The sequence below is a fragment of the Hyaena hyaena genome, unplaced genomic scaffold (genome assembly GCF_003009895.1).
Source record: "Hyaena hyaena isolate Hyena2069 unplaced genomic scaffold, ASM300989v1 scaffold_279, whole genome shotgun sequence".
Taxonomy (NCBI): domain Eukaryota; kingdom Metazoa; phylum Chordata; class Mammalia; order Carnivora; family Hyaenidae; genus Hyaena; species Hyaena hyaena.
The window spans coordinates 187,892-207,589 of record NW_024080910.1 but is presented as its reverse complement, the minus strand read 5'-3'; the positions used below and the strand labels follow the sequence as shown (position 1 = coordinate 207,589).

Sequence of the window (19,698 nt, the reverse complement as noted above, 5' to 3'; positions counted from 1 at the left end):
AGTTAAGGGGCCAACTCTTGATTTTGGCTCAGGTCATGAGTTCAAGCCCACATCACCTCAGGCTCTGTGCTCACAGCATGGAGCCTGTTTCGGGTCCTTTGTCTCCCTCTTTTTGCCCCTCCCCCATTTGTGCTTTCTCTCAAAATAAATAAATGTTAAAAGAATTATTTTTTTTAACATTTAGACTTCTATCTCTCAGTATGTCAAAAATATATAACATATAGAAAAAATTCAATAATTTCAAATGTGGAAGCCGTTGTGATAGAAACTCAGCAAAACTCTTTTAGAGAGACATAGGGGGTTTTGCCCTCACTTCAGTAGGTGAAATCACTTCTATCTTAATGAAAGAGACAACTATGAATCCTAACTACACTTGAGATCAGGAAATGCCACTGTTCTAATGAACAGAATATTTTATTTAATATGCAGTCAATTATTCAGCTAACAGCTAGTCAACAGAGCGTCTGCTATGTCTGCTATCCGCGAGCTCCCTACAGGGCCCTGGGAAGTTTGTCGAATGTCTAGAAGCTTTGCTTCTCGCATTTAGATTCTGAGTAAGTAGGGTACTTGGCTGTAGTCTCCGCCTCCCTTTGTCTGATTTCAGAGCAGGTTGGGTGTGTCTAAGTGGCTTTGCCTAGTGTGTTAATTCTCTGGTGGTTTCTGAAGAACCAACTCTTTGGTAAGTCACAGCCTGAATGTTGGTAGCTTTCTTTTCCAGAATTTCCAGGGTCCTCTTCCCACTAAGAGGTAGACAGTTCCCTCCAGATGGGGAAATGATGGATTCTTCTCTAAGTTGTACTCTTTCCTTTTTTTTTTTTTTTTTAACTTTTTAAAAATGTTTTATTTACTTCTGAGAGAGAGAGAGAGAGAGGAGCGAGAGAGCAGGGGAGGGTTAGAGAGAGAGGGAGACACAGAATTTGAAGCAAGCTCCAGGCTCTGAGCTGTCAGCACAGAGCCCAACGCGGGATTTGAACCCACAAACTGTTAGATCATGACCTGAGCCAAAGTTGGACATTCAACTGACTGAGCCACCCAGGCGCCCTAGTACTCTTTGTTTCAATGGCTTGCTCCTCACTCTCAGCAGCTGACGGAAACTGGAAGGAGGATGTTGCCTTGCTGTCCTGATTTACTTCTGCCCTTTGGTATCCCAGAAAAGAATGTCCTTGACATTTCTGTGGAGAGATAAGTGGTATTACATTCTTTTCCTTCTGTTTAGTGGGGATTAGCTATGGATAAAATTTACATTCTATGGTTTCCAAACTGGGCACCGAAGAACCCTGCCCCCCGCACCTTCCCTTCTCCCCCACCCACCAATGTATCATGCATTCCTCATAGGAAGGCATGGAGCATTTTAAACACTCAAGAGAAACACAGGGGTAGTTGATCTTCTGGACATCACTGGAACTTCTAGCTGGAGGTAGTTCATGGTATAAACAATGAAATGTGCTACATTCCTTTCTATATCATGTCTTTGCAACGCTGAGTTTTTTGGAGGATTGCTGGGATAAAAGCAAGTACCATAAGAAACTCAACTTGGAACAGGAAATGAGGATGATGGTGCCCAACTTGATTATAATATTGGAGAAATTGTGCCAAGCACAGTAGGCACACAGATTCCATTAGTGTGCAATTCATTTTTGAGAATGAGATTGAGAGAGAGAGAGAAAGAGGGAGAGAGGGAGAATCCCAAGCAGGCTCCACAATGTCAGCACGGAGTGCTGTTGGCTTGAACCTCTGAACCGCGAGATCATGACCTGATGGAAATCAAGAGTTGGACGCTTAACCAACTGAGCCATCCAGACACCCCAGTGTGCAATTCTCTTTAAGAATTGAATACATATATTGTCTTTCTATTTATGTTCGTTATTTTTTTCAAACATCTGATAAGTTTAAAGGACATACATACTTAAGTTATACTTAATACATGGAGGTATTTGGTAATTCTTTTGGTCCAGGAAGTTATGGAAAAATTACTGAGTAACTAAAGATGCCAGAACTGAGAAAGTTTGGGAAACTTTGATTTACATTCCTTTCTTATAGTCCAGAATTATACCAATAACTTAACTTGTAAGTTATAAGTTATATATATAACTTATATGTTATAACTTAACAATATAACATATATTGTTATAATACAAGTGTAACCAGTGCTTTATTTAATATTTCTCATTGGCTATAGATCAATGTCTATATAGCATTAACAAATGAGATGTACCAAGTCTAAATAAAAGCAATTGTGCTTACAGACCATATCTTCAGTTTGTTATAATTAATCTTTTTGCCCATATACTTAAGACCCTGTTTGTCTCTAACAGTCTGGTACCTAGTCCACCTATCCGTGAGTCTGTTATATTATTCTATTGTAAATACCATCCATATCTCTTTTCCACATGGTGCAAACAGCAATATTGAAATAAAAAGAACCAATATTTAATAGACATTTATGAGTCAAGCACTGTTAAAAGTAATTTATAGATATTAGTTCTTTTTGAGCTCAGAGGCATACATACTATTATTATTCCCATTTTACAGACGAGAAAATGAGGCACAAGGTATATATATTTGCTTATGGCTGCATAGAAAGTGATGAACTTGAATGAACGAGAGAGGGAGTAACTTGATTTTAACCCAGCTGTCTGATTTCGGAGCCTTTTCTCACCTACTCAGCTGTGTATTGAGAGTAGATACAACTCAGCTGTGTATTGAGAGGAGCATACAGCTCAGTTCCACTTCTCTTTCTCATTTAGTTGATTCTTGTTCTGCTATCTTAGAACAAACTTACTTGACCTCTGATTTTCCATGCACATTGCCATGGCTTTGAAACATCTCTACATTTAGCTATGAAGTTCACATTTACGTGCATTTACTTACATAACTCTGGTCCCTTCTACCCAGTTCTCAACTTACATTCTTTACGATTTTTTTGATCTCCCTCTACTCTGCAGACGACTCCACACTGGACTCCTCTTTCATGTGTCAACCTTAAAAATAAAATAGCCAGGGGGCGCCTGGGTGGCTTAGTCGGTTAAGCGTCCGACTTTCGCTTAGGTCATGATCTCGTGGTTCGTGGGTTCGAGCCCCGCGTCAGGCTCTGTGCTGACTGCCAGCTCAGAGCCTGGAGCCTGTTTCAGTCTGTGACTCCCTCTCTCTCTGACCCTCCCCTGTTCACGCTGTCTCTCTCTCTCTCTTTCCTAGAAATAAATAAAAAAACATTTAAAAAATAAAATAAAATAAAATAGCCAGTTATTTCACTAACAGTATAAGTTTATTCAGGAATAGTAGGGGCGCCTGGGTGGCTTAGTCGGTTAAGCGTCCGACTTTCGCTTAGGTCATGATCTCGCGGTTCGTGGGTTCGAGCCCGCGTCGGGCTCTGTGCTGACTGCCAGCTCGGAGCCTGGAGCCTATTTCAGTCTGTGACTCCCTCTCTCTCTGACCCTCCCCTGCTCACGCTGTCTCTCTCTCTCTCTCTCTCTCTCTCTCCTAGAAATAAATAAAACATTAAAAAAAATTAAAAAAAAAAAGGAATAGCAAAGGAATTGCAATTCAGGGCAAGCAAACTGTGGCAAACCCTTTGTTTGGAGAACAAAGGGAAGGTCAGCTTTTATAGAGCAAAGGGAGAAATTGGGAAGGGTTGTTTTGAACAAAAGTTCACTGGAGAAGAACAAGAGTTCGAGGTTGTGGTGGTTTCTCATTGGCTGTGAGCGGTGGTTAGTGCATTGTTGCTGGAGTGTGGAGAGATCTTCCTTCTTTTTCTTAAAAAAAAGAAAAAGAAAAAGAAATTCCCATATGAAAAATGTCCTCTTTGTCATGATCATTCTTATCGCCCTTCTCTCTGCTGGTTATGCAGGCTGCAAAGAATGGTACCTATGTGAGAGCTCCCCCATCAGGGCCTCCTGACTCAACTTTAAATGAGGTTTCCTTTATTTTTTGAAAAAGGTTTTCCATTGCATATTCCAGTCCCCATGAATAAGTGTCTCACACTGTAAAAGTGGGGGGGGGGGGGAGAGTGGGAGGGTAGGGATGGAGTTGTGGTTTGCTTGTATAGTTATAACAGCTAAAAATGAACCATAATTAAAGAATCAGCAGAGAAGTGTTGTGCTAAGCCTTTCTGTGGGCTAGAACCTCAGATGACAGTGGCTTTCTTTTTTCTGGGTCACAGGATATTCTGGTAGTATGGACTTTAATTAATCCAGATTCAGTATCTATAGTGATCAGAATAGTGTCAACTTTTAACCAGAAAGAGTGCGGTCAGGGAAGTTTGTATTTACCCATTTTAAGTTTCTTACAAAAACTTTTATTGTCTCAACCAAAGTAGTGATTATTTTTTTATGAAAGAAAGTGTACCCTTTAAGGTCATGAACAAGGCAAGGATGCTGCTTTTGACCCTTCTATTCAACATAGTACAGAAAGTCCTAACCAGAGCAACCAGACAGGAAAAAGAAATAAACCATCCAAATTTGAAATGAGGAAGGAAGATTATCCTTGTTTGCAGATAAGATGATCTTATATGTAGACAGTGCTAAAGATAGCACAAAAAAACTGTTAGAACTAATAAATGTGTACAAAGTTAATACATGAAAATTAGTTGCATTTCTATTCTCTAAGAATGAACAATCTGAAAAGGAAATTAAGAAAGCAATTCTATTTACAATAGCATCTGTAAGCATAAAAAACTTAGGAACTAACTTAACCAAGGAGGTCAAAGACCGGCAAAATAAAACTTAAGACATCTCTTAAACAAAGAAGACATAAATAGATATCCCATATTCATGGATTGAAAGACAATATAGTTAAGATGTCAATGCTAACACAAAACAACCTACAGATCCAATGTAATCCCTATCAAAATCTCAGTATCTTTTGTAGAAACAGAAAAACACATTTTAAAATTTATATGGAATCTGAAGGGACCCCAGACCCTAAAAAGAAGAAGAAAGCTGGATGACCCATACTTCCTGATTTCAAACTTACTATAGTAATAAGGTACAGTAATCAAAATGGTGTGACATTGGCAAAAAGACAGATACATAGACCAATGGATTAGAATAAAGAGTTGAGAAATAAATCCCATATAGATATTCAAATGATTTTTGACAAGGGTGCCTAGACTATTCAACGGGGAAAAGATAATCTTTTCAGTAAATGGTGTTGGACAACTGGATATCCACATGCAAAAGAATGAAGTTGGACCCTTACATAATATTATATGAAAAAATTAACTCAAAATGGATTCATGACCTAAATGTAAGACCTAAAACTATACCATTCTTAGAATTAAAAATAGAGCAAAAGTTTTACAGCACTGGATTTGGCAATGACTTCTTGGATATGACACAAAGCAAAGGCAACAAAAGAAAAAATAGATAAATTGGACTTCATGAAAATTAACAAAATATGCATCAACAGACACTGTCAATAGAGCAGAAGGCAACAACATAATGAAGAAAATATTTGCAAATCATATACCTGATAAGGGATTAATAATCTAAATATATTGAGACTCTTAAAATTTAACCACCAAAAGAAACCAAGCAATCCAATTCACAAATTGGCAGAGAGCTTGAGTGGATATTTCTTCAAAGAATATATGCAAATGATTGATAAGCACAGGAAATGGTACTCAACATCACTAAATAATTAGGGAAATGCCAATTAAAACCACAACAAAATAGAGCCTCACTCATTAGAATGGTTACTCTCAAAAAAATCCAGATAAATAGAAGTGTTATGAGGATGTGAAGTAGTTGGAACACTTGTGCATTGTTGGTGGGAATGTAAAATGGTATAGCCTCTGTGCTAAATAGCATGATGGCTCCTCAAAAAATTAGATAGATTTACCATATAATCCAGCAATTCCACTTGTGGGTGTATATTCAAAATAAAGAGGGCTCATGGAGTGATATTTATACACTGATGCTATCCACTTCTTGTTGAATTCACAATAGCTAAAACATGAAAGCAATCCAAGTATTGAAACATGAATGGATAAGTGAAATTTGATATGTACACACAATGGAATATTATTCATCCTTAAAAATGAAGGAAATTGACATATGCTCCAACATGGATGAATCTTAAGGACATTATGTTAAGTGAGATCAGCCAGTCACAAAAAGACAAATACTATTTGATGACACTTACGTGAGGAATTAGAGTATTCAAAATCATAGAGACAGAAAGCAGAATGGTGTTTGCCAGTGGCTGGGGTGGGGGTAAAGAATGGGAAATTTATGTTTAATGGGTAGAGTTTCAGTTTTGCAGGATGAAAAGAGTTCTGGATATGGATGGTGATATGGTCGCACAACAATGTAAATGTACTCAATACTCCTGAACACACTTAAACATGACTAAAATAGTAAATTTTATGTCATCTGTATTTTATTCAATAAATAATTGGGAGGAAAAAGTAAGCTAAAGCATTAAATCAGTCACAATTTTGGAAAATAGAAAAAGTAAAGTAAAATAGCTTCATCCCAGTGGAACATATTGTTCCAAATTCTAGCCCCTTGTATAGTGCCTGAAAGTAGCACCAGTAAAGGCGTGTTGCCAGTTTTAAGACATGAGATATTCTTACGGTCTAGAACAACTGAATATAGAATCCTTTTGGGGTACAACTCCTTGTACATATAAAAATAATTTATTGGGACACCTGAGAGGCTCAGTCAGTTAAGCATCTGACTTTGACTCAGGTCGTGATCTCACAGTTTGTGAGTTTGAGCACCATGTTGAGCTCTGCGCTGACAGCTTGGAGCCTGGGGCCTGCTTCGGATTCTGTGTCTCCTCCCTTTCTCTCTCTGCTCCTCCTGCACTCATGCTCTGTCTCTCTCTCTCAAAAATAAATAAACTTAAAAAAATAAAAATATTGTATTTTGTCAATTTCATTGACAAGATGAGTAATAACAACAGGATTGTAGTGTAAACTGGGATACACGTTCTTGGACAATGGATGATTCTCTTATGTATCATTCTCCTGGCACCCAGCCCCTTCACCTGGAAGGAAGCGGTATAGTAAGAGAAAACTGGACATTCTCAGAATGCTCCATGGTGCTCTTCCGTAAAAAAAAAAAAAAAAAAAGATTAATGAATTCTGTGGGGGAAAACAAGATGCCACACTGATTAGCTGATTTTCAAAATATTAACCAATTGAATATATGCATCTTTTACTATTCAGGTGAGTTCTGTAGCAAGATGTAGTCGTAACAAGAGAGTCCCGAGAGCACTAGATGAAACAGACACCCCTTCTCCTGATTTGACAGACAGAGGTTCATGGTGAATGAAATCTTCTTTTCTCCCCAGCAAATGCAGAGCTCCCCACAGCACCCTTTGCTTCTTCCATTGGAAGCCATAGTGTGACATTACGATGGGAATCTGCCAACATCTCTGGAGTAAAATACATCATTCAGTGGAAATACACACAACTTCCTGGAAGCTGGATTTATACTGAGGTATTAAAAGCTATGTATGTACATACACACAGATTTTTTTCAAATTGTTAAAAGTGCCAAATTGCTACATGTATTATAGGCATAAAGACATTTTAGAGAAGATTCAAGTATAAGATGAGTGGTTGGATTAGATGAACTTTAATCTCTGCTACTCTAACATGTTGATGCTAAATCCTTTATTTTTGAGGAAAACCATTTATTAGACACATATTTTGTTCCTTCAGCACAGCATCACACAGTCAACTATTTATGTCATTGATCATTATCTGCCCATCCCACCTACAGTGATTCCGACTAGGATGGAGGGCAAGAAGGTCATCTAGGGCTGTCCCTTTTAGGAAAGCACGAGCAAGTCCAGAGAATAGTCCCATAGAAATGTTACAGTAAAGCCGTGATGTAAATGGCAGATAGCTGAATCCGTAATTTTGCAATTTTGAAGAAGGAGAGACTTTTGGTGTGAAATATGCAGACTGACATCTGGATGCCTCAGCTCTAAGCTCCAGGCCTCTGTTTCTTCTGGTCTGATAGAACCTGGGTCACCCCATAGCCAAAAGTCATGCATCTTTTACAAACTAATCTGTGCTCTTGAGTCTCACTGTGCGGGAGTGATTCTGTAAATGCTGAGTGTTTATCTCTCATCAATGTAGGCTGTGTCCAAGCTCTCCTGTGTGGTACAGCCCCTGCATCCCTTCACTGAGTATATTTTTCGAGTGGTCTGGATCTTCACAGCCCAGCTACAGCTGTATTCTCTACCAAGTCCCAGTTACAGGACTCATCCTTACGGAGGTAGGGTGTGCACACGTTGCTTACAGAATAAGGAGATTATTCCAAAGTTTTAGTTTAGTTTGTTTTTATTTTATTTTTTTTATTTTTTTAATTTTTTTAATTTTTTTTTTTTTTTTTTTTATTTCTAGTAGAGAGAGAGAGACAGCGTGAGCAGGGGAGGGTCAGAGAGAGAGGGAGCCACAGACTGAAACAGGCTCCAGGCTCTGAGCTGGCAGTCAGCACAGAGCCCGACGCGGGGCTCGAACCCACGAACCGCGAGATCATGACCTAAGCGAAAGTCGGACGCTTAACCGACTAAGCCACCCAGGCGCCCCTAGTTTGTCTTTATTTTAAATAATGAAATAAATGATTCCTTCATCAATCAATCCATTCAGTAACCGAGTATCTAACTATACACCAAGTAGTATTCTAGGTGCTCCTGGTACCTATATGATCAATACAGAACTCCCTGTTCTTGTGCTGGTCACCTTTTGGAGGAGGAGACATATTCTAAGGAGTAAATATAATAAAAAGGAAGGTAGATTGTAATTGGAAAGGTGCTGTCTATTCTGATAAGAGGAACTTTTTTTAAAAGTTTATTATTGAGAGAGAGCAGAGGAAGGGCAGAGACACAGGGAGAGAGAGAGAATCTCAAGCAGGCTCCGTGCTGTCAGCCTGGAGCCCCATGCGGGGCTTCATGTGGGTCTCCTCACAAACCATGGGGCTCCAACTCACAAACCATGAGATCATGACCTGAGCCAAAATCGGGAGTCAGATACTTAACTGTCTCAGCCACCCAGGCGCCCGAGTAAGAGGAACATTTTGAACAGGGTCTGTCTGTTAGGGGTTTGGAAATGGAGCATGGGGTGAAGGACATCAGGTATTAAATAAGGTAGTCAGTATTAGCCTCGATAAGCATCTAGGAGTTAAGGATGGTTTTAAAGCAGGGAAATAATTGCTTCACACGCTTCTTAAAAAGAAAATCTTGTCAACTACACATAGACCGAATTGAGGAAATGAGAGAGATTTGGAAGCACAGACGTCGTGTGACCAGCATGGAGGTTATGATAATACTTTAACATTTTAACGGACATGATTTTTAAAAAACAGCACACATATTGGAGCATTTTCTGATTTCTTCTTTTGAAGATGTGACTTCCACACTAGGAAAAGGATTCAGGCTGAGAGCATTTTGGTTGGGGGGGGTGGATGCCTGGGACAGACAATGAAGGAGAGCTGTCTGGTGCCTTTACTCTCAGGCTTAGCTGAATGGACCTCAGGCTTAGCTACCCCAGGCCAGATGTTAGAAGTCCCTATACCCCTAGCTCTGGAGACCTGGCAGTGTGCAGAGAGCCTCACGCTGAACGAGACTATGCCCGTAAGCATAGCTGGACAGCTGGTGAAGCTGGTTGAGGAAGTTTTCTCCTTCCCCGACCAGTGCCCTCTTATTATTGATCAGATTTTAGGCTGTGTGTGTGGCCACCTGTGCGGCTTATTCCCTGACCCTCCTCAGACCCTCAGGTCAGACACTGGCCTGTGACAATATTTGAAATCTTCCAGGTCAGAGTAGAATAGATGGATCTTTCTTTGTTCAAACTAATGCCTCATGCATTCTGACAGTGCTGGAGCATTTTCTGATGCTGGAGAGGGCACAAGGCTAGTCAAATCAAAATAACAACAAAGGCAAATGTTGCTTTCTATTTCTATTTCTGGGCCTGCCTTCTGGATTTGTAAGCTCTCATGTCCTCCAGGTATTCCAGACCTACAATGGGTATCCTTTTCATGGATAGCACCTTATTCTTCAGTTCTTCCTCACTTTTCTAACCACATTGAAACTTCTAAGTCTCTGTTTTTTTTTTTTTTTTTAAATTTTTTTTAATGTTTTATTTATTTCTAGGAGAGAGAGAGAGACAGCGTGAGCAGGGGAGGGTCAGAGAGAGAGGGAGTCACAGACTGAAGCAGGCTCCAGGCTCTGAGCTGGCAGTCAGCACAGAGCCCGACGCGGGGCTCGAACCCACGAACTGCGAGATCATGACCTAAGCGAAAGTCGGCCGCTTAACCGACTAAGCCACCCAGGTGCCCCCTAAGTCTCTGTTTTGTGTTCCAAAAGGGGCTTCTTTTCCTGATGGGAAATGTATGATTTTAGATGGTGCCCTTATGAAGCTAATTTCTTAACCAAGTGGAATGGTTATTAGGCAGGGATTATCTTGCCCAACCTGACCAACCTTTCAGGGGGGACTTTTGTGGGAGAGATTTGGAAATTAATCACACCTCACCATGTAGGCGGCATCTAACTCGCTCAAAGTGAAGCAGATCGTATCTGAGCATTGATCCTAATGAATTAGGTTTTTTGACCTCCTGGTTCTGGTCAGTGAAAGATGATTTGTACCCCTCTGTTCAGCAAAGTGACTGAGTGCATGGAGCAGAGGAGTTGACACAGTGAGGTTTGTGTTTTTCAAAGATTAGTCTGAGAGTTGAGGAGGAATTGTACCAGAGAAAGGCTGAGAGATCAATTGGCAGGCTCTTTAAAAACTCATCCACTGTGATGGGGCACCTGGGTGGCTCAGTCGGTTAAGCGTCCGACTTTCGCTTAGGTCATAATCTCGCAGTTCATGGGTTCGAGCCCCGTGTCGGGCTCTGTGTTGACTGCCAGCTCAGAGCCTGGAGCCTGTTTCAGAGTCTGTGACTCCCTCCTCTCTGACCCTCCCCTGCTCACGCTGTCTCTCTCTCTCTCCTAGAAATAAATAAAACATTAAAAAAAAAAACCCTCATCCACTGTGAAGGCTGAACTGTTTTATTTCTACCAACTCTCATTAGTCAGGAGTGATGCAGAGCATTTGCCAAAAGTGTTCAGAGGGAGCGAAGTCTACACAAGAACAAAGTGTCATCAGAGTATGTCTTTCTCTGGGAAGAGGAAATAAAAGAGTGTGGTTTCGGGGGTGGGAGGTATGAGATGTAGGTGGAGGCATGAAGGGCAGATGAGCTGTTAGATCATTTGTTTTTCTTTCTGCTCTTTGCTACTTAGATAGCTTCTAAAGTCTGTGAGTGGATGCTTAATTAATTCACGCGTGTTCCTTTAATCCTTCGTAAGGGAGAGGGTCCTGCTAAAATACAGTCAGCTTGGATTCCAGGGAACCCTGGGAGCTGGGACAAAGGAACACACAGCCCAGGCCAGTGGAGCTCATGCCAGCGAGAGGGAAGCACACTGTTCTAATTCCTGCTTATCTGAACCCGTATCTTCAGCTGGAGCTAGTCGGGCTATAGCACTCTTCCGAGTGAAAAGGCCCAGGATTTACTTCTTTCAACTCACGTTAATCATTGACTCCCGTTTTATTATAGCTTCTCCTCTCCTTCCTCACCGGACTCAACCCTACAGTTTCAATTCATTCAGATCTCTGGAGATTTTTGATAATTTTTTTCTGGAACATTTCTCCTATTTGCATACCTCCACTTTTCATTTTATTTCATAAAGTAGATGCAAGGAAAGTAATGTTTGGAAGCGTCCCTTAGGAAAGTAGGTAACTGGTGTCATTCAGGGATCAAGAGTTGCAGCCTATAGATATCTTACCACCTTCTATCGCTTATTTTGAATATTATTAAAAATATTTACTTTACACTTCAAGAAACTAAACGTTTTTCCTATCCGATTTACATTTTCGCCTGTAATTTTCCTGCTTTACCATGTCACCGTTACCTCTTCTAGTTCCGGAGACTCCTCCTTCCATTAGGAATATTGAGAGCTCAAGTCCTGACACTGTGGAAGTCAGTTGGGCCCCACCACAATTCCCAGGAGGACCTATTTTGGGTTATAACTTAAGGCTGATCAGCAAAAATCAACAATTAGACTCAGGGACCCAGAGAACCAGTTTCCAGTTTTACTCCACTCTACCAAACACCACCTACAGGTAAGAATTAAGTGGTGCAAGGAAATTGTAGCCATCATGGCTGCAGGCATAATAATTATTGAAGAAATATGGCCCAAAAGTTGTTTAAATGTATTTGGCGAACTCCCATTGACTTTGTGCTGCTGGGTTGGAGTTATTGTAGCTTTCCTCAAGTGTGTGTGTTTGAGAGATTACAGTGTCCTAAGCAAAAACATTCTCAAATACTTCTATTATATTTTGAGAATATATAATATATATGTATATATATTTTGAGAATATATATGTATCAGAGGATCCTTACAAATAGACACTAATAAAGACATCATAAACACCATGAGTACCATTTTTTCATTTAATCATGATAAAAGTTAGGAGGTGAAACTCTGTTTGTGGTGCTTTTTTTTTTTTTAAATTAACTGTTAGGGGGATTATTTTATTACTGTTAGCTTTTCTACCATTTACTAATGCCTCTTTAAATTAGGGTAGGAATGGGGGTCATGCAGATAGCAGAGTTCAGTTTTTGACCTCTGTGACCCTGACCTGTTCTATGGGGAATGCAAACAAGGATGTGATTGATGGTTGTTTCGGTGCTGAGCAGTGGTATGAGAAACTAGATCCATGCATTGCCACATTGTTCTTTAAATAGAAATATTATTGCTCCTTCTCTTTTCATCCCATGTTCACACCATGCCATGTGAAACACATCTTTCCAAATTGTTTTTGGAATAGGTTTTCCGTTGCAGCAGTAAATGAAGTTGGTGAGGGGCCAGAAGCAGAATCAAATATTACCACTCCATCCTCAGCAGGTACAGCCTGGGAAAGTCCTTCTGTTACTCAGGAACTGAGGGTTGGCAAGGGTGGGTTCAGAGCTCAGAGTCTGGGGCCATCTGGCTGATCCCAGGAACCCCACCTCTTCTGCCCAAATAAACACTGTCTCTTGGTACTTGGTAAGCTTTTGATTTTAAATGAATCCCATTATTTGAGAAACAGAAGGAAGTTATTAGACCAAAGTTCTTAAATTAGAATTTAGGAATTTAAAAATTAGAATGAAAAATTTAGGGATAAAAAATGGCCTCAAGCAAATCCTTAGTTTCAGATAAAATTACTAGTGATTGTGACTCATCTTTATATACTTAGGGATACATATAATCTTTTGACCCTCACCCCCATTTTATATTATGTCTCATCAATGAATACGTTTAAGATATTTTTTCTTCCATCCTCCTTAAGGTTTTTAAATATATCTGGATATAATAATTTACATTTTACCATTTTTAATATTCAATCTACCAAATTAGCTTTTGTTATTTATTTGCAAGTATTTTTTTTTTCCTTTTTGGCATTTTAACGATTGCCTTGAGAGATTGAATGCTTCCTATATGATGCCTGTGTGTGGGCAAAATAATAATGAAAATGCTTTCTAAGAAGCACTAGAAATATTTGGGGGACACTAGTAGGAGTTTGGAATTACATGGAAAGATTCAGAATTCTGGACGTCTGTTTTCTGTTTTCACCAGACTACCATTCCCTGAATGGACTGACCCTTACCCTAATCTGCACGCATCTATGCCAGTGTGTACTGAATGTCATCTATCACTAGCCTTTGGTTTTTTGGCTGTTACCAGGCTCTAGGAAAGGAGAGGCATTTTTGTTATGTAAGAAGCATCCGAAGGGCGAGTTAAATATAGAACAGGCTTAAGGTTGTTGTTAACTGCAATTATTGCATAACTTTTATTAATTGCCCTAAAAGTGTTCATCAACACACACTGCATCAGTCTCCAGTTGAGTGGGACGTCAAGCAGAGCTCTGCGGTCCTCAGATTTCATTGCTCTAAGGACTTTTCTCTGGCCTCAGAGGGAGAGATCATTGAAGAAAAAACAGAGACAAGCAATGTCTGTCTGGTGTTATGCAACAGCCCAGTCTGGCCTGGGCTGGACCACCTCCACCAAGCAGTCACATTCTCATGGCTGGGGGTAATGAGCTAAGCTCCTACTGGGGCAAGGCTGTAGCAAATGGTGATTCTTTATGTGATATTATTTTGGGGACCCTTAGAGGCGCATACGTATAAATCCTACTTGATTGACCCTGTACTTCCCTCCCCTCATCATGGACTAATGTAATTTATACTGCAGTTGAAATGTCCCAGTGCCTTCAGACAAAAATCTGACCAGCCTCTTTCAAGCATTAGTTGCCTTGCTTTGAAGGATGGTAATGGTGTTTTTGTGTGTGTCACTATGCATGTGGTTGATCTGTCTGTAAATCGTGTTATTGTTTTAGCTCAAGAAGAGGAACAGTGGCTCTTTTTATCCAGAAAATCTTCTCTAAGAAAGAGATCTTTAAAGCATCTAGTGGATGAAGCACATTGCCTTCATTCAGATGCAATACACCATAATATTACAGGTCAGTGTGACAGAAAGAAATGTTTCCTTCATGTGAAAAAAAAAAAAGATCCAGACTGACTTCTGTTTTGACCTCCTTATTAAACATGAAATGAAATACATTTCCTTTCATGTACAGTTTTTTTCTGGTTGTTATGTAATAATACACATGTATTTGCATGGCTCTTTTAGGAATATCGATTAATGTCCACCAGCAAGTTGTTTATTTCTCTGAAGGAACTCTCATATGGGTGAAAGAGGCTGCCAACATGTCGGATGTGTCTGACCTGAGAATTTTTTACAGAGGTTCAGGATTAATTTCTTCCATTTCCATAGACTGGCTGTATCAGAGAATGTATTTCATCATGGATGAACGGGTTAGTCTGAGATTTAAACTGAATAACTAGATATTGATGCTCACATGCATATCTTGGTATGTTTACAAGTAAACATAATTCATTCAATAAATACTCAGTGAATATTTATTGTGTTTTAGATGCTGGTTTAGCAATGAATCATAGATCTGGTCCATAGGCAGGTCCAGAATTTACCTAGGACTAGTCCTGACCTACTTTTAAGTCATCTTTTTTTGTGATTTTTTAGAGCCATGGGCCTATTATATTAGTGATAATTCATTTTGCATAAGAGAGTGGTTGTATCTGTGCTATCACTAGACTACCAATTATGATTAAAATCAACTGCAAGTCGTTTAAATTATAAAATAACCAGAGGTAACTTTAGTAGGTCTCTGAAAATACAGTATTACTGAAATCTTTGAGAAGACAGTCTTGATGTGTTTCAAGTTTCCTTATTTCAAAGGGACAGGCTTATTGTAATCACCATTACTGGAAGCCCATACACTTGGATATAGCTTAAATATTAAAAATGGTTGAGGGGTGCCTGACTGGTTCAGTCAATTGAGCATGTGACTCTTGCTCTTGGGATGGTAAGTTCGAGCCCCATGTTGGGTGTACACATTACTTGAGGAAAGTCTTTGGGGTGCCTGAGTGACACAGTCAGGTGAGTGTCCAACTCTTGATTTCAGCTCAGGCCACGGTCCCAGGGTCATGTGATTGAGCTTTGTGTTGGGCTCTGAGCTAAGTCTAGAGGCTGCTTAGGAGTCTCTCTCTCTCTCTCTCTCTCTCTCTCTCTTTCTCTCTTTCTCTCCTCCCCCCACCTCCTGCCATGCCTGTTTCTCTGCTCGTGTTCTCTCTCTCAAATTAAAAAAGAAAAATCTTAAAAAAAATAGTTGAGTGCTTCCACAAGCCAGGAAAATAGGTTTTTATATTTCATTGATATAAACAAGATGCACACCCATGAGGATATAAAACTAACTTTTTTTTTAATGTTTTATTTATTTCTGAGAGAGAGACAGGCAACATGAGCAGGGGAGGGTCAGAGAAAGAGGGAGACACAGAATCCAAAACAGGCTCCAGACTCTGAGCTAGCTGGCAGCACAGAACCTGATGCGGCGCTCAAACCCACGAACCGTGAGATCATGACCTGAGCCGAAGTCGGACGCTTAACCAACTTAGCCACCCAGGCACCCCTAAAACTAACTTTTAAGGGTTTTTTTTTTTTAATATACTTTGAAAAGTGATCAGTGACTAGCAAATTCTAAGCACAGAACAGATGCTCAGGAATACTTATTGTTAGAGACAGGGTGAGGGTGGGGGACACAGTTAAAAAATAAAAAAAAGAAATGCTTGTTGGCCAAACTGAATATGACAGACACTGATCTATACTGATGCATGCTTGATTCTCTAGGCGTACACCTGTGATTTAGAGAACTGCTCAAACATTGAAGAAATTACTCCTCCCTCAATTACCACACCTCAAAAAATTGTGGCTGATTCATACAATGGGTATGTGTTAACCTTATAACTATGAATATTCTTCCTTGGCAAGAATCTTTGGGAAAGTTTCTTGATAATGAAACATCATAGAATTTGAAGAGCCAATCTATGGATCTTATTTCAAATCAAATCAAATACAATTTTAGGCAAAGTTTTCCTTCTATAGAGCCATGAGGAAATTACTTGCGAACTTTTTGCAAGTGAATGGGATGTATGGGAAAGATCTCTTCTGTGGGACTCAGGGAGAGATTCCAGTCCTGAATTTGTCATTTTTATGGCATGACTCTGGGTTCCTCTGCTCCCTCAATACTCCCTGTGGGAAGTCCTTCCTGATTGTGCTCCCTTTCCTTGTACTGTTTCTTTTGCTGAGCAATTCAGCACCAATTCATTTCTCTGGTCTGGTTCTCGGACCTATCAGAAGCTGGCTCAGCAAGATAGATGCTATCACCCACCTTGGGACACAGCTATTGATGGTTAATAACAAGGAAAAATTTCCCATTATAAATATCTATTTTCCCCCCAGAAATGAAACGGACACATTTTAGCTCAGCTGTCCTGCTTAAATTGCAGTATGACTTGGAGCAAAGAACTTTGTGTCTGTGACTTTTGGTTTATCCATTCATATGTGGAAGACAACAATGCTTGCCCAGTTGGGTTATTTTGGAGATGAAATGAGGTATTCCCTGTGAATATATTTTGTGATCTCCAAATGTACACAAATGTGAAGGATGTAAACACAGAAAATTATTTTGTGAATATTATTTTTTTAATGTGAACAGATAACAAGTTAATAACTAATAAGCAAGGCCAATGTTTGTAAGAGTAATTTTTTTCTTTCTTGTAGGAATAAAATTGTTTTAGGTTTGAATGAAAACAAAATATATAGCCCATGGTACTTTTTATTTTTCATGAAATGATATTCTTTTTTTTTTAATGTTTTATTTATTTCTAGGAGAGAGAGAGAGAGACAGTGTGAGCAGGGGAGGGTCAGAGAGAGAGGGAGACACAGAATTTGAAACAGGCTCCAGGCTCCGAGCTGGCTGTCAGCACAGAGCCCGATGCGGGGCTTGACCCCACAAACCGTGAGATCATGACCTAAGCGAAAGTCGGACGCTTAACCAACTAAGCCACCCAGGCACCCCATGAAATGATATTCTTAAAAAAAGGTTGCTCTTTATTGATCTGAAATCAAGTTTTCTATTCATATTGATTCATAATTTACTAGTTACTTATTTTGTCTTAAGATTGAATGAATCATTGAATTCACAAATGTATTTTAAAAACACTGTGATGTAGGGTAAGTCCTTTGGGCTCCCTGAATATTATCTTTCTCTATTGTAAAAGTCTAAGATCCTGTGAAATGAACCTTGTTGCCGGCAGTTGCACAGAAAGACTCATTTTATAAATAAACTTCACCCACTAAAATAATAATAAATATATTTATAATATTATCGATAATAAATATAATAAGGAGAATAAAATTCACCCACTACATCAATCACTCAAAATTCATCTCAGTGAGATTTTTGGTGGCTCTTTTTTCCATTAGGATAAAATTGTTTTGTGCTTAGATTTTGAAAGGTGACTAGAAATGAAAATGATAATTAATATTAATTGGGCATTTAATATGTGCTGCTAAGTGTACTACTTTCAAAAATCCATTTAGTTCTTGTTCAACCCTATGAAGTAAGTACTTTTATTATGTTAGTTTACAGATAGGAAAGTAAAGCACAGGTTAGTACTTGCAAAGATCTCACAGCTCTTTTTCAAAGAGTACTAAGTACCCAGTACTCTAAGTACTGGGACCAGTACTTAGCTTCCAGGATCTGTCTTCTAATCATCACCCTACACAATAATAGAGTTTCTATAAAAATCAGCATGTAACTTTCAGCAACACTTTGCATATAGTGTTCCTAGGGAATTCCAGGTGTGTGAAATCATTTACTCTCCTGGCATTAAAAATGGTTTCCTTTGGGCACCTGGGTGGCTCAGTCGGTTAAGTGTCTGACTTTGGCTCAGGTCTTGATCTTGCAGTTCAGTAGTCCCAGCCCTGCACGGGGCTCTCGGCTGTCAGCGCAGAGCCCGCTTTGTATCCTCTGCATCCCCCTCTGCTCCCCTACTCTCTCTCTCTCCAAAATAAATAAACATTAAAAAAACATTTAAAAATGGTTTCCTTTATGCTGTTATTTTGTACCAGTGAGTTATTCACTTATTGAGGCTTCTAAGCCTCTGCCCTTCTTCCCCACCCCTGCTTCTTCTCTTTCTCACCTCTACCTTCTTCCCCTGAACACCCCAGCTCTGCTATAACCTTCCCTCTCTTTTCTTTCCCCTCCTAAGTGGCAAAGAGGGTTAAAGACCAGCACTCCTTTCTATTTCAGTTCAAGGATTGTAATATTCACGCCATATCTTGTTCTTATCTACTCTGAAGTCCCTCTATATTCCCTTAATTGCTTTGAATTTGGGAAACAGAAACAGGCAGTGAAGAGCCAAGTTTTAAAAAGTTTCTGCTTTTTGCCTGCTACAACCCTCTCTTAAGACAAAGAACATAGGTTCACATCTCAGTGTGGAGTTAATAGCTCAGATATTATTCTAGCACAGGAGTTGGGCATATTGATACAGATTTGGAATAGTCATCAAGGAGAACTAGAATAGGACTGAATAGGACAAAGAAAATAATTGGACAGTTGTGATGAGATGTTGGAATCTTGTCAATTCCCGGGGTTGTGGTAAGAAAGATTTACTAAGCAGACATACACTTTTGTTAACATCTGTCTCCATGATCACACATTCAAAATTAGCTTCATCCAAATCAATAGTTTTATGTTTTAGTTCAAATTCTATTTGCAGATTTGGTTTATCAATGAAATATTTTGGTGGTGTTTTTATTATTAAAAACTCACTTCACTGTTACCCTGAGATTTCCATTGGCTTCTCCTAACTGCTGGGTGGTCCATCCCAGCTGTATTGCTGTCTTGTGGGGCAGTTCTTCATGATTTGTAAAGTGGCAGCTCTATTGCCCCACTCAATTGTAAATACTAAAAAAAAAAAAAAAAAAAACCCTTGGTCTACTCCAAAATGCAAAGTAGTTATATATATGTGGCATATATATATATGGCAACATAATAACTGTGGCTTTAAAATAGGTTAAACCTTTTTGCTTTATTTTATCATTCACAATGCATGGGGAAATTTATTGAAAGAATTAGGTTTAAGAATATGTGGATTTTGGAGAAAAGTATTTTACGATAAATAACACATTTAGCCATGTAATTTCTATATAATATGTTTTCCTTTAAAAGTAGGCTTACTTAGGGGGCACTTGGGTGGCTCAGTCAGGTGAACATCTGACGTCAGCTCAGGTTGTGATCTC

The 19,698-nt window shown here is 39.4% G+C and overlaps 1 protein-coding gene across 1 annotated transcript in view; it reads left to right on the top strand.

The window, feature by feature from the left end:
• Positions 1–19,698, top strand: part of ROS1 (ROS proto-oncogene 1, receptor tyrosine kinase) — a 115,088-nt gene that overhangs the window by 16,307 nt on the left and 79,083 nt on the right. Inside the window, exons 6-12 of the mRNA XM_039246027.1 lie at positions 7,297–7,445; positions 8,093–8,231; positions 11,914–12,115; positions 12,824–12,900; positions 14,372–14,494; positions 14,665–14,849; positions 16,240–16,337. Of these exons, the coding sequence (XP_039101958.1) occupies positions 7,297–7,445; positions 8,093–8,231; positions 11,914–12,115; positions 12,824–12,900; positions 14,372–14,494; positions 14,665–14,849; positions 16,240–16,337 (973 nt within the window). The remainder of the gene's footprint in view (positions 1–7,296; positions 7,446–8,092; positions 8,232–11,913; positions 12,116–12,823; positions 12,901–14,371; positions 14,495–14,664; positions 14,850–16,239; positions 16,338–19,698) is intronic.